General features: G+C 35.3%; 1 protein-coding gene across 1 annotated transcript in view; it reads right to left on the reverse strand.

Annotated features, from left to right (window-relative positions):
* LOC132557431 (kinesin-like protein KIF13B) overlaps positions 1–15,608 on the reverse strand; it is a 307,507-nt gene that overhangs the window by 259,654 nt on the left and 32,245 nt on the right. Inside the window, exon 2 of the mRNA XM_060221917.1 lies at positions 15,052–15,124. Within this exon, the coding sequence (XP_060077900.1) occupies positions 15,052–15,124 (73 nt within the window). The remainder of the gene's footprint in view (positions 1–15,051; positions 15,125–15,608) is intronic.

A 15,608-nucleotide genomic window follows, 5' to 3' on the forward strand; every position in this document is an offset into this window, starting at 1 on the left:
GTACCACAGACTATTCCTAGCTGTGGATATCTAGTGTTTGTAGTACCACAGACTATTCCTAGCTGTGGATATCTAGTGTTATTCCTAGCTGTGGAGATCTAGTGTTTGTAGTAATATTCCTAGCTGTGTGTAGTACCACAGACTATTCTAGTGAATTTGTTAAGGTATAAGAGTACCACAGACTATTCCTAGCTGTGGATATCTAGTGTTTGTAGTACCACAGACTATTCCTAGCTGTGGATATCTAGTGTTTGTAATTTTGAATTTGTTACCACAGACTATTCCTAGCTGTGGATATCTAGTGTTTGTACTATTGAATTTGTTTAGGAAGAAGAGTGCCACAGACTATTCCTAGCTGTGGATATCTAGTGTGTTTGTAATTTTGAATTTGTTAAGGTATAAGAGTACCACAGACTATTCCTAGCTGTGGATATCTAGTGTTTGTAGTACCACAGACTATTCCTAGCTGTGGATATCTAGTGTTTGTAATTTTGAATTTGTTAAGGTATAAGAGTACCACAGACTATTCCTAGCTGTGGATATCTAGTGTTTGTAGTACCACAGACTATTCCTAGCTGTGGATATCTAGTGTTTGTAATTTTGAATTTGTTAAGGTATAAGAGTACCACAGACTATTCCTAGCTGTGGATATCTAGTGTTTGTAGTACCACAGACTATACTGTGGATATCTAGTGTTTGTAGTACCACAGACTATTCCTAGCTGTTGATATCTAGTGTTTGTAATTTTGAATTTGTTAAGGTATAAGAGTACCACAGACTATTCCTAGCTGTGGATATCTAGTGTTTGTAGTACCACAGACTATTCCTAGCTGTGGATATCTAGTGTTTGTAATTTTGAATTTGTTAAGGTAGTACCAAGACTATTCCTAGATATCTACCGCAGACTATTCCTAGCTGTGGATATCCACAGACTATTCCTAGCTGTGGATATCTAGTGTTTGTAGTACCGCAGACTATTCCTAGCTGTGGATATCTAGTGTTTGTAGTACCACAGACTATTCCTAGCTGTGGATATCTAGTGTTTGTAGTACCACAGACTATTCCTAGCTGTGGATATCTAGTGACTATTCCTAGCTGTGGATATTTGTAATTTTGAATTTGTTAAGGTTGTACCACAGACTATTCCTAGCTGTGGATATCTAGTGTTTGTAGTACCACAGTACACAGACTATTCCTAGCTGTGGATATCTAGTGTTTGTAGTACCACAGACTATTCCTAGCTGTGGATATCTAGTGTTTGTAATTTTGAATTTGTTAAGGTATAAGAGTACCACAGACTATTCCTAGCTGTGGATATCTAGTGTTTGTAGTACCACAGACTATTCCTAGCTGTGGATATCTAGTGTTTGTAATTTTGAATTTGTTAAGGTATAAGAATACCACAGACTATTCCTAGCTGTGGATATCTAGTGTTTGTAGTACCACAGACTATTAGCTGTGGATATCTAGCTGTGGATATCTAGTGTTTGTAGTACCACAGACTATTCCTAGCTGTGGATATCTAGTGTTTGTAGTAGTACCACAGACTATTCCTAGCTGTGGATATCTAGTGTTTGTAATTTTGAATTTGTTAAGGTATAGTACCACAGACTATTCCTAGCTGTGGATATCTAGTGTTTGTAGTACCACAGACTATTCCTAGCTGTGGATATCTAGTGTTTGTAATTTTGAATTTGTTAAGGTATAAGAGTACCACAGACTATTCCTAGCTGTGGATATCTAGTGTTTGTAGTACCACAGACTATTCCTAGCTGTGGATATCTAGTGTTTGTAATTTTGAATTTGTTAAGGTATAAGAGTACCACAGACGTACCACAGACTATTCCTAGCTGTGGATATCTAGTGTTTGTAGTACCACAGACTATTCCTAGCTGTGGATATCTAGTGTTTGTAGTACCACAGACTATTCCTAGCTGTGGATATCTAGTGTTTGTAATTTTGAATTTGTTAAGGTATAAGAGTACCACAGACTATTCCTAGCTGTGGATATCTAGTGTTTGTAGTACCACAGACTATTCCTAGCTGTGGATATCTAGTGTTTGTAATTTTGAATTTTTTAAGGTATAAGAGTACCACAGACTATTCCTAGCTGTGGATATCTAGTGTTTGTAATTTTGAATTTGTTGAGGTATAAGAGTACCACAGACTAAGAAATGATGTCAGTCATGAACAAGAATTGCGAGGCATTGTTGTAGTGCTTTGATATTTGAAGCCATTGAGACCTTTGGTGATTTTATGGCCGTTGAACACATACCCTGTTAGGTACAACACAGACATTACGTTGGAAACAATACAATTAGTCCGATGAAAATTGTGTAAATTTTCCCCAAAGATTTGTTATAAAAGTAGGAGTGAAGTCGTTGAGGTGTCAACCAGCTCACACATGGGACATGCTAGATTTTTTTATGAAGACATTTAAGATGCCGGCAAAGACATTCAGAGAGCTTTTATCACCCGATACATGCCAATAATGCACCAGAAATCTTTTGTTCCATTAGATGATACCAAAGTTTTCACATCTATAGCACACACGAAACTTTACTAAAACAAAAGTCTACTCTGTCTGTCTTAGCCCGATTAATCAAGACTTTAACACAAGAAACAAAATCCTGCTTCAAAGTTTTCAATTTAAAATGTTAAATGTGAAATACGATATAACTTATATTTAATTCCCTTAGCAGTAAAACTGTTTGCGTCACATGGTACCTAAAATAATGGGACTATTTGATTTCAATATCATTCTACTTTAATGATTTTGCTGAAGAACAACCAAACAGTAAAAGGGTTTGATAGTCTACATTTAATGCTCATCACTTGTATATCACATGGGGTATATTTTCGCATTGATGCCCAAAGAGAGTTGACCAATTGCAAATTCAAATCCCTCACAATTATTTGTACAAAAATAACTCAGGATGGCATTCCTGTTGATTTGGTAACCAATATCAGAGTTTTGAAAACTCAAGGTCTCTAATAGGTCAGTTAATTTAATATATTTTTAGATCAGAATTCACAAAATCATGTATTTGTCAATACGTCTTGAAACGTCAGTTCACGAAATAAAGTATTTGCAAATTCTAAGCTGTTTTCCAGGTTTATCATCCAGTCTCCAGTAAGGGTCAATTTGAAAAGGGATCTCCTTGTAGAAGCTGGTAGCAACCTCACTGAACAACATACAGGAGGTCTGTCATATGTCATCTTGAGATATTGGGTTATTCCGTCTTTCACCAAGGCCAGACCAACACTGCACAAACTGGTCTGTTTCTAAGCTTCCTGACATACCGATACCGCTATGACTGGAGAACATGAAACTACAATAAAAATTACTTTATGTACAGTTTCATAAAGCATTAACTCAATATATAGTTTTGAGTGATCAAGTGGAGCTGTGGTAACACACTCGCCTTTCACCTCGCCGTCCGGGTTTGATTCCCCTAACGGACATGGAATGGTAAGAGGTCACCAGCCCGACCATGTGGGTTTTCCCCAGGTGCCCCAGTTTCATCCCACAGTAAGATCCTACACACACTTACATTCGGGTCAGCAACAGAGATCAGTTCAAATAACACAATTTTTGTAAAATAAATAAACTTTATATTCTTGCAGAATATCCTATAAATGTTATATCTCTATTTTACAATACATAAGCCAAAGCTGTTGGCACTTAGGGACAGTGATTTTTTTTTTTTTTTTTTTTACTTTGTTTTATATCCCACAAAAGATATTTTCCCTGGCTAATATATGATATTTACAAAAATGAAGAAAAATCTAAGAAAATTTTCTAAAATCTTCAGTAAATTCTACCATATTTTCACAATTCATGAAGGCATATGCTGCTGTAAATACAAAAGAAGACAATTGTCTCTTTTTTTTAACAAAAATCAATATGCAACAATGGGAGAATAGAAGAAACTATAGTGATAACACATCAGAGAACATCTCACTACATGTGTATTTTAAATTGATTTTTTAATGAAAATAGAAATAGAGATGCAGTTAAATAACCTCGGGGAAGCATCTCAATAAAACTGTCTATCACCAATATCTATGAGTCAAGAATGCTACAAAATTTATTGTTTGTAGAAAGATGAAAAGAGATATGAAATGAAAAATCCTGTACAATGTTAACCAAAAGTAAAAGACTATACTGACAAAACCTCTTAATATCATGTGCCATTTATCAGAGGGAAATGTGATAATAACTGGAATGTCACATTACCAGCTCATGATTCTGTTTTCTGGCTTTTAAACCTGGAAGTAAACTTTCTGATGTGCCAAACTAGGTTCATATAGTTCAATTTTGCTTTCTTTTTCCAATAAGCACAGTGATTTGTCATAGCTTTTTTGGTTCATTCATCAAAATCTGTATAATGAACAATCATGTGATATTTACGATAAGCATGGCCAGATTTGTAATTGACATGATGTCATTGGTTAAAATTTTGACAATAAATTCATCCATTAATGTATAGTTGATATATACACATGGTGTATCTCTGTAACATTGCTGAAATATCCTGAGGATCATTTTCCTCAATCATAAAAATAGCCCACCCAGTAATGAACTGTTCACCTTTGCAATGCCACATTTCATTGGCTGTCAAAATAATGGTTAATTTTAATGGTCAATCAGATGTCGTGATACATGGCCTGGGAAAAATTAGGTTAGTGGACAGAATTTTTATCATCACCTCAAGTTTTGTATCAGAAGTGTGTTTACATAAACATTTACATCTCTTTGTACATACATGTATGTACATGATGAAGAGGTAAACATAGATGATTGCCTTATATGAATATTCCAAGCAAAAGTCAACATGATTGCATGTAACTGTCAATCTATATAGCAGTCCCATTAAAGGTAGGTTCTATTTTCTACATTGAATTGTATTTTTACAATTCCAACAAAAATTACATATATGGGAATAAATTTATTTTTGAAAAGTTTAATTGTATATAGCAGCTGCTAATATTTTCAGGAATCACTGTATTACAATTTTTAGGATAGCTATTTAATGCAAATTATCTGTCTTTTATAACATGTATCCCTGAATACCTACAGTCAAGGACAGAGGAAGTGCCTGACCCTTCAATATCCTAGGTCAAGGACAGAGGAAGTGCCTGACCCTTCAATATCCTTAGTCAAGGCCAGAGGAAGTGTCTGACCCTTCAATATCCTAGGTCAAGGACAGAGGAAGTGCCTGGCCCTTCAAAAACCAAGGTCAAGGACAGAGGAAGTGCTAGACCATTCAATACCCAAGGTCAAGGAGAAAGGAAGTGCCTAACCTTCAGTTTCCAAGGTCAAGGACAAAGGAAGTGCCTAACTTTCAGTACCCAAGGTCATGAACAGAGGAAGTGCCAAACCTTCAGTACCCAAGATCAAGGACAAAGGAAGTGCCCAAGCTTCAATTTCCAAGGTCATGGACAGAGGAAGTGCTGTCTCAAATAATCATAGTCAAGAACAAAGGAAGTCATTGAACCATAGATACCCAAGGTCAAGGACAAAGTAAATGATCATGCTATGTCATTGGAATGCTTAATTTCTTGAAAGAAATGGTCTAGAAAAAGTCTAAATGTAGAACAGCAGCGATTGACTTAAACAGCAGACAGACAATTAACTGTCTTCACTTTCGTCTTTAAAACAATCTATTTTCATGGCCAAACTAAAACAATGAATCCGCTGCAAAACACAAATCATGTTATCCGAACGTTCTAATCTTAGAGACCGTTTTATGTTACAAAGTCCCTAGTTAAAGTTTAAAGTTTGAGTGGTACAGCAATGTGTGTGGATATCTACACAATGTATATATGGTAAGTACAGTAGTCTCCATTATAATCTTAATTTATTCAACCTCACGGAGAAGACTCACAATAAAAATGCTACAATATTCAGCTATGTCAGTCAGGATATTCTTCACTGTGAAATTTACACGGCTCTCCTTACAGTAGGCTTTACCATCTTTTTCTATCATTTTTTTTTTGAAAGGCAGCGCTTCTCTTTCATGGGAAGTCTTCTTAATGTTTCTTTTATATCTATATATACATGTATACACGTATGTGAGAATTAGATCTGGTATATCTATATACATGTATACACGTATGTGAGAATTAGATCTGGTATATCTATATACATGTATACACGTATGTGAGAATTAGATCTGGTATATCTATATACATGTATACACGTATGTGAGAATTAGATCTGGTATATCTATATACATGTATACACGTATGTGAGAATTAGATGTGGTATATCTATATACATGTATACACGTATGTGAGAATTAGATCTGGTATATCTATATACATATATACACATACGTGAGAATTTAGAACTGTTACATGTATTTCAGTAAGCACATTCCTTTGAGGGAGAAATACATGGTTCGATGTTTGTTACGTGCAGAAATGGTTTCAGTCAAAATAAATTCATACCAACCAAATCTAAAATATCAACAAACTAAAGGTTTATGTTTAAATTAAACATCAACAAACCAGAGCTTAATTTAACTCAACATTCCACATCAACAAACCAGAGCTTAATTTAACTCAACATTCCACATCAACAAACCAGAGCTTAATTTAACTCAACATTCCACATCAACAAACCAGAGCTTAATTTAACTCAACATTCCACATCAACAAACCAGAGCTTAATTTAACTCAACATTCCACATCAACAAACCAGAGCTTAATTTAACTCAACATTCCACATCAACAAACCAGAGCTTAATTTAACTCAACATTCCACATCAACAAACCAGAGCTTAATTTAACTCAACATTCCACATCAACAAACCAGAGCTTAATCTAACTTAGCATTCATCATCAACAAACCAGAGCTTAATTTAACTCAACATTCCACATCAACAAACCAGAGCTTAATCTAACTTAGCATTCCACATCAACAAACTAGAAACTTTGGTTGTGACACATGTTCTTTGTTTGTGACACATGTTCTTTGTTTGTGACATGTATTCTCTTTTTGTGACACATGTTCTTTGGTTGTGACACATGTTCTTTGTTTGCGACACATGTTCTTTGTTTGTGACATGTATTCTCTTTTTGTGACACATGTTCTTTGGTTGTGACACATGTTCTTTGTTTGCGACACATGTTCTTTGTTTGTGACATATGTTCTTTGTTTGCGACACATGTTCTTTGTTTGCAACATATGTTCTTTGTTTGTGACATGTATTCTCTGTTTGTGACACATGTTCTCTGTTTGTGACACATGTTCTTTGTTTGTGACACATGTTCTTTGTTTGTGATATGCACTGTATGTGTGACATGTTCTATGTGACAAATGTTTTATGATACCTAAGAAATTTATTGTTCTAGTCTTAACCTTAACACTTAGACTGTTGAATGTACATGTTGCTTTCCTTTTTGTTTAGGTGTTTCCTGGGTCCATTTTGCTAGAATCTTATTTTATCACCACAAAAAAATAATGTTGACAGTTATCAATCATATTTTCTTTTCCATACTCATACAGAAATAACCTTCACTATGACAAACATATTACAACAAAACGCAATATATAAGACTTCGAGGTAACCCTATCACAAGCTTGAGCTTAACAGATATTCAGTGACAAAGGAAATAATTGCAGGAAAATGACTATGTCAACCAATGTGATGACTATATAACAGCATCCCAGAGTTTATTATAAGCTGTAATCTGTGACTTTGTCCCATCCTTCATCTACCAAACTAATCAAACCTCTACATAATATCACTTCCCAAATAAATCAAGTCCAAAATTAAATAAAACTTTCGCATACAAAATGAAACAATTTATTTTTCAATTTTTATAAATATTGTTGCTGCGTATTCTTTTGTCATTCTTCATAATGAAATCTAAATGAAATTTAGCCAGAAGATTGGTTTTACACAAAACCAGATAGCTGATGATCGCTCGAAACCATCTGGTGTGAATTGGATTAAGGATACAAGATACCGTAAATATCCACAAATACAATAATTACAAAACTACTGAATGTGAATTGGATAGCAGATATGAGATACCATAAATATCCAGAAATATCAAATGGAATCAAGGATATTAGATACCGTAAATATCCACAAATATCAAATGGAATGAGGATATGAGATACCGTAAATATCCACAAATATCAAATGGAATCAAGGATATGAGATACCGTAAATATCCACAAATATCAAATGGAATCAAGGATATGAGATACCATAAATATCCACAAATATCAAATGGAATCAAGGATATTAGATACCGTAAATATCCACAAATATCAAATGGAATGAGGATATGAGATACCGTAAATATCCACAAATATGAAATGGAATCAAGGATATTAGATACCGTAAATATCCACAAATATCAAATGGAATGAGGATATGAGATACCGTAAATATCCACAAATATCAAATGGAATCAAGGATATGAGATACCGTAAATATCCACAAATATCAAATGGAATCAAGGATATGAGATACCGTAAATATCCACAAATATCAAATGGAATGAGGATATTAGATACCGTAAATATCCACAAATATCAAATGGAATCAAGGATATGAGATACCGTAAATATCCACAAATATCAAATGGAATCAAGGATATGAGATACTGTAAATATCCACAAATATCAAATGGAATCAAGGATATGAGATACTGTAAATATCCACAAATATCAAATGGAATCAAGGATATGAGATACCGTAAATATCCACAAATATCAAATGGAATCAAGGATATGAGATACTGTAAATATCCACAAATATCAAATGGAATCAAGGATATGAGATACCGTAAATATCCACAAATATCAAATGGAATCAAGGATATGAGATACTGTAAATATCCACAAATATCAAATGGAATGAGGATATGAGATACTGTAAATATCCACAAATATCAAATGGAATGAGGATATTAGATACCGTAAATATCCACAAATATCAAATGGAATGAGGATATGAGATACTGTAAATATCCAGAAATATCAAATGGAATCAAGGATATGAGATACCGTAAATATCCACAAATATCAAATGGAATGAGGATATGAGATACTGTAAATATCCACAAATATCAAATGGAATGAGGATATTAGATACCGTAAATATCCACAAATATCAAATGGAATGAGGATATGAGATACTGTAAATATCCAGAAATATCAAATGGAATCAAGGATATGAGATACCGTTAATATCCACAAATATCAAATGGAATCAAGGATATGAGATACTGTAAATATCCACAAATATCAAATGGAATCAAGGATATGAGATACTGTAAATATCCAGAAATATCAAATGGAATCAAGGATATGAGATACTGTAAATATCCACAAATATCAAATGGAATCAAGGATATGAGATACCGTAAATATCCACAAATATCAAATGGAATGAGGATATGAGATACTGTAAATATCCACAAATATCAAATGGAATCAAGGATATGAGATACCGTAAATATCCACAAATATCAAATGGAATGAGGATATGAGATACCGTAAATATCCAGAAATATCAAATGGAATCAAGGATATGAGATACCGTAAATATCCACAAATATCAAATGGAATCAAGGATATGAGATACTGTAAATATCCACAAATATCAAATGGAATGAGGATATTAGATACCATAAATATCCACAAATATCAAATGGAATCAAGGATATGAGATACTGTAAATATCCACAAATATCAAATGGAATGAGGATATTAGATACCGTAAATATCCACATATATCAAATGGAATCAAGGATATGAGATACCGTAAATATCCACAAATATCAAATGGAATCAAGGATATGAGATACCGTAAATATCCAGAAATATCAAATGGAATCAAGGATATGAGATACCGTAAATATCCACAAATATCAAATGGAATGAGGATGTGAGATACTGTAAATATCCAGAAATATCAAATGGAATGAGGATATGAGATACTGTAAATACCCATTTATATAATAACTATGAAAGCACCACATATGAAATGCATTGAGGAAATGAGATACTGAGATATCACAAATATGATCACTAGGATACCAAATACGGTAACAATCCACAAACTATGAAACCATTAGATGTAAAGTGGATTGATGATATGAGCAATGGTCGCTATCAACAAATATGATGGAAGCAATCCTGTACAATCAACTGCAATAACATTATTGATATGTTTTAACTATTATTATCTACGTGTCTCTGTAAATGATTACTTAAACACGTTTTAAAAACACTTTTTGTGGTATCTCCTATGTTAACATCAACAAGAATGATATAAAACTTCAGTAGTATTTTGCAATCTCTTACAAATTTTATTGCTGATTAGAACAATTTTTTACAACATTAATTGTTTTTATAAAGTTTGTTTTTTAACCAAAATATTAAAGCAAAAGAAGTTTCTCTTAGAAATAAAAATTACTTTTCTTTTGTTCTATTAATTTTTTTTGAGGTATCTACTTTTCACAATTTTCATCTATCCTTAAAAATGTTGAAAGTTTTTTTTCGAAAATAACAATCTTCAGAGTGATAAAACTTTTGCAACAAAAATGTTTTTAATCTGACAAATATTAATTACTTGTGTGGCATTTTATGAAAACAAAACTTTTACAACAGTTTATAATAGCTAATTTCAAGCTGATGTTAAACAAAGTTTATTCAAGTTTAATTCATGGTTGAGTACCATAGCATGTTACAGATGAGAGATGAACAAACTTTTGAATTTGTCTTGTGAATTACCACCCTAAGTACAGACTATAAAACCCAATTACAACAGCCTGTAGTAACTACAGCAGCCTCTACTCTAGTCATCCTTTCACTTTTTTTCTTCAGTTACCCTCAATTAAACTGGATGTGTTGGACAGGTGTAATGACATTTCTTGAGTTTTAAATTAATTTTCTTGACTTTGTTGACAATTTCCAAAAGATGTTTTTGTTATCTGAATTAAAAGCAAACTGACTTTAAGCCAAATTGCAACGTTATTCAAACTTTTTGTTTGTGTTTAAAGTAACGGTTTCCAACCTAATCACCCTTCTACCAACAGGACATGAAGAACGTATTGCAGAAAAGACAACAAATCCTAAGCCACATGAAGAAGTTCTTCAACATCAGAGAACAACCAAGTCCTGCTGTTTTCTTACAGGATAGGACAGAAATAACACTTACAATGAATGATTCAGAATCAATCACAGGTGTGTCATAGTGATGACTGACTCAATCACAGGTGTGTTATAGTGATGACAGACTCAATTACAGGAGTGTCATAGTGATGACTGACTCAACCACAGGTGTGTTATAGTGATGACAGACTCAATCACAGGTGTGTCATAGTGATGACAGAGTCAATCACAAGTGTGTCATAGTGATGACAGACTTAATCATAGGTGTGTCATAGTGATGACCGCCTCAATCACAGGTGTGTCAGTGATGACAGACTCAATCATAGGTGTGTCATAGTGATGACCGACTCAATCACAGGTGTGTCATAGTGATGACAGACTCAATCACAGGTGTGTCAGTGATGACAGACTCAATCACAGGTGTGTCATAGTGATGACCGACTCAATCACAGGTGTGTCATAGTGATGAGAGACTCAATCACAGGTGTGTCATAGTGATGACAGACTCAATCACAGGTGTGTAATAGTGATGACAGACTCAAACTCAGGTGTGTCATAGTGATGGCCGCCTCAATCACAGGTGTGTCATAGTGATGACTGACTCAATCACAGGTGTGTTATAGTGATGACTGACTCAACCACAGGTGTGTCATAGTGATGACAGACTCAACCACAGGTGTGTCATAGTGATGACTGACTCAATCACAGGTGTGTTATAGTGATGACTGACTCAACCACAGGTGTGTCATAGTGATGATTGACTCAATCACAGGTGTGTTATAGTGATGACTGACTCAATCACAGGTGTGTTATAGTGATGACAGACTCAATCACAGGTGTGTCATAGTGATGACCGACTCAATCACAGGTGTGTCAGTGATGACAGACTCAATCACAGGTGTGTCATAGTGATGAGAGACTCAATCACAGGTGTGTCATAGTGATGACCGACTCAATCACAGGTGTGTCATAGTGATGGCAGACATAGTGATGACAGACTCAACCACAGGTGTGTCATAGTGATGACTGACTCAATCACAGGTGTGTTATAGTGATGACTGACTCAATCACAGGTGTGTTATAGTGATGACTGACTCAACCCCAGGTGTCACATTGCTGTGACTGAAACAACAAAATGTGTAAAAATGGCAAGTCACATAACAGATGTCATAGTGATGACTCAATCACAGCTAAGTTACCAATGACTCAGCCAGGGGTGTGTCACACTGTGACATTTCCAGTCACATGAAACTGACTCAGCCAGGAGTGTCTCACACCATGACCCTTCCAGTCATATGAATCAAGTCAATATTATGTGATCCAGTAACTTGTTAGGGATGTATCAAAACAAAAAAAGAACTTTCATCACAATCAACAGATCATTGAACTGATGTAAAAGTCAAGACAGTGGCAAATGGAATCACAGATTTGTCCCTTGTGTAATAACAGACTTGGATTTAATGCTCTATTCACACTTTAACAGGTAGAGGTCTACCCTTCCATACTCCCACACAGACATTAACAGGTAGAGGTCTACCCTTCCCTACTCCCACACAGACATTAACAGGTAGAGGTCTACCCTTCCCTACTCCCACACAGACATTAACAGGTAGAGGTCTACCCTTCCCTACTCCCACACAGACATTAACAGGTAGAGGTCTACCCTTCCGTACTCCCACACAGACATCAACAGGTAGAGGTCTACCCTTCCGTACTCCCACACAGACATTAACAGGTAGAGGTCTACCCTTCCCTACTCTCACACAGACATTAACAGGTAGAGGTCTACCCTTCCCTACTCCAACACAGACATTAACAGGTAGAGGTCTACCCTTCCCTATTCCCACACAGACATTAACAGGTAGAGGTCTACCTTTCCCTACCCCCACACAGACATTAACAGGTAGAGGTCTACCCTTCCCTACTACCACACAGACATTAACAGGTAGAGGTCTACCCTTCCCTACTCCCACACAGACATTAACAGGTAGAGGTCTACCCTTCCCTACTCCCACACAGACATTAACAGGTAGAGGTCTACCCTTCCCTATTCCCACACAGACATTAACAGGTAGAGGTCTACCTTTCCCTACCCCCACACAGACATTAACAGGTAGAGGTCTACCCTTCCCTACTACCACACAGACATTAACAGGTAGAGGTCTACCCTTCCCTATTCCCACACAGACATTAACAGGTAGAGGTCTACCCTTCCCTATTCCCACACAGACATTAACAGGTAGAGGTCTACCCTTCCCTATTCCCACACAGACATTAACAGGTAGAGGTCTACATTTCCCTACCCCCACAAAGACATTAACAGGTAGAGGTCTACCCTTCCCTACTACCACACAGACATTAACAGGTAGAGGTCTACCCTTCCCTACTACCACACAGACATTAACAGGTAGAGGTCTACCCTTCCCTACTCCCACACAGACATTAAAAGGTAGAGGTCTACCCTTCCCTACTCCCAGGCCTCACAGACATGTAAAAGAAATACGTCTACCCTTGCATGCCTCAGTCCTCACAGGAGGATCCTAGTATATACATGACAGCAAGCCATGAACATTTCTATAGGTCCAGACACCATGTTGGTTTAAAGATGACAACAAAAACTGGCTATCAAAAAAACAATTAGATAGTAATTCCCCCAGACCTCTTCTGGTAACAACTTCTGCCATGTCATATCTATACACTGAGAACTGAAATGACAACCTGGGCTAATATGGCACTTAACATGTAGTCAATGTTCTAGAGGACGCACTGGTTATCTATACCACAAACCAATGGCCAAGCAACATAGGTCTTCACTAGAGACCCAAGTCATGTGTTTATATCAAACACATAATGACAGTTGATTTTTCTCTTTGTACCTTTCCAATTTAAAAATTCATTCTATGTTGAAGAAGCTCTTCTTCAGTCTTTTGAAAAGACTTTCTTTTTTTGTTTTTCATATTTTTTTTTTTTTTTTTTGGGACAGTGGTCTTGGTGGGAGAGGAAGCAGTTAAAATTTAATTATTTTGATTCCAACATTTAACTAAATGGAAAAGAAATAATAAAACTTCAAAATTAATTTTCTCATCATGGAAACAGTGAGACAAAACAAAGCTACTTATTAACATATTGTAATGTATTGTAAATGTAATGATTTTCGTTTTCTCTGTTACAATTGTTTGATGTTTTTCAATCTTCAATAGATTTGTGGTGATGGGGACTTTTGCCCTTTACCTATTTCCATCATACCAAAATTAGTTGGGTTTGATTGAGAAATGGAAAAACAACATGGTTATTGTAACTACAAGTAGTTACACATCAGCAACAACAACAATAAATCAAAACAATACATCGTACAACGGATTTACTCCCTGAATTTTACCATCTTGTGTCAGAACCAGAATATCTTTTTTTCAGCCATGTCAAATTTACACCATTGAAGAACAGGAAATAACTTTACATGATGTTGCACTCTCACCATCTAAATTAATCAGTTCCAAAAATAGCAAAAATTGACATGCTGGCAGACAAAAAAACTATGTTTTATAATCACACCAGGACACTGAAAATGTTGACCACATTTATGATAACAAAAACAAAACAGTGAATAAATGATTGACCTGGAGATAATGACTGAATGACCTTGAGGTAATGACTGAATGACCTTGAGGTAATGACAAATTGACCTTGACATAATAACCAACATTGAAATAAGGACTAATTGACTATGAGATAATGACTGATTGACCTCGAAATAATGACTGATTGACCTCGATATAAAAATTAACCTTTAAATAATGACTAACCTTGACATAATGACTGAATGACCTTGAGATAATGACTTATTGACCCTGAGATAATAACTGGTTGACCTTGAGATAATGACTAAGTAACCATGAGGAACCACTTACCTGTTCTGATGATGGTACAGTATAGTCTGATTCCCTTCCATGTCAACAATATATTTGGTGCCAAGGTCGATTTCTGTAACGAAAAAAATTTTTTTTAATAAAGTATAAAACCATCTATCAAGTAAATATGATACAGAACTTATTTAACATTTTGTAATATTTTCTATACCAGTGTTATTGTTTCCTCATACAAATTTCCTTTATTTGCTTATAGACAAACTCTGTATCTATAATGGGGACATGATAGTTCAGCAGATTAGAATGTTGACCAACAAAACTTCAGGCAGAGATCCAGAAAAAAGGGTTTGATGTTTCCTTCCAATGATGGGTTTGTATTTCTCAAGAAGCTAAGAAATGGACTGGTCTGTGTTCTCCTGGTTGTGTCCTTGGGCAAGACACTTTTTCTTAATGCACTTGATGACATGTGTTGGGCCTCCTGCATGTTGTTCAGCAAGGTTGCCACCAGCTACTACAAGGAGATCCCACCTCAACATGACCCTGTAGGCTGTTCGTGGGGAAACAAACCCAACAAACAAAACTGTCTCTGTTTTTCTAAT

The sequence above is a fragment of the Ylistrum balloti genome, unplaced genomic scaffold (assembly GCF_031769215.1).
Source record: "Ylistrum balloti isolate Yb309-2 unplaced genomic scaffold, AGI_CSIRO_Ybal_v1 Utg370670, whole genome shotgun sequence".
Classification (NCBI taxonomy): domain Eukaryota; kingdom Metazoa; phylum Mollusca; class Bivalvia; order Pectinida; family Pectinidae; genus Ylistrum; species Ylistrum balloti.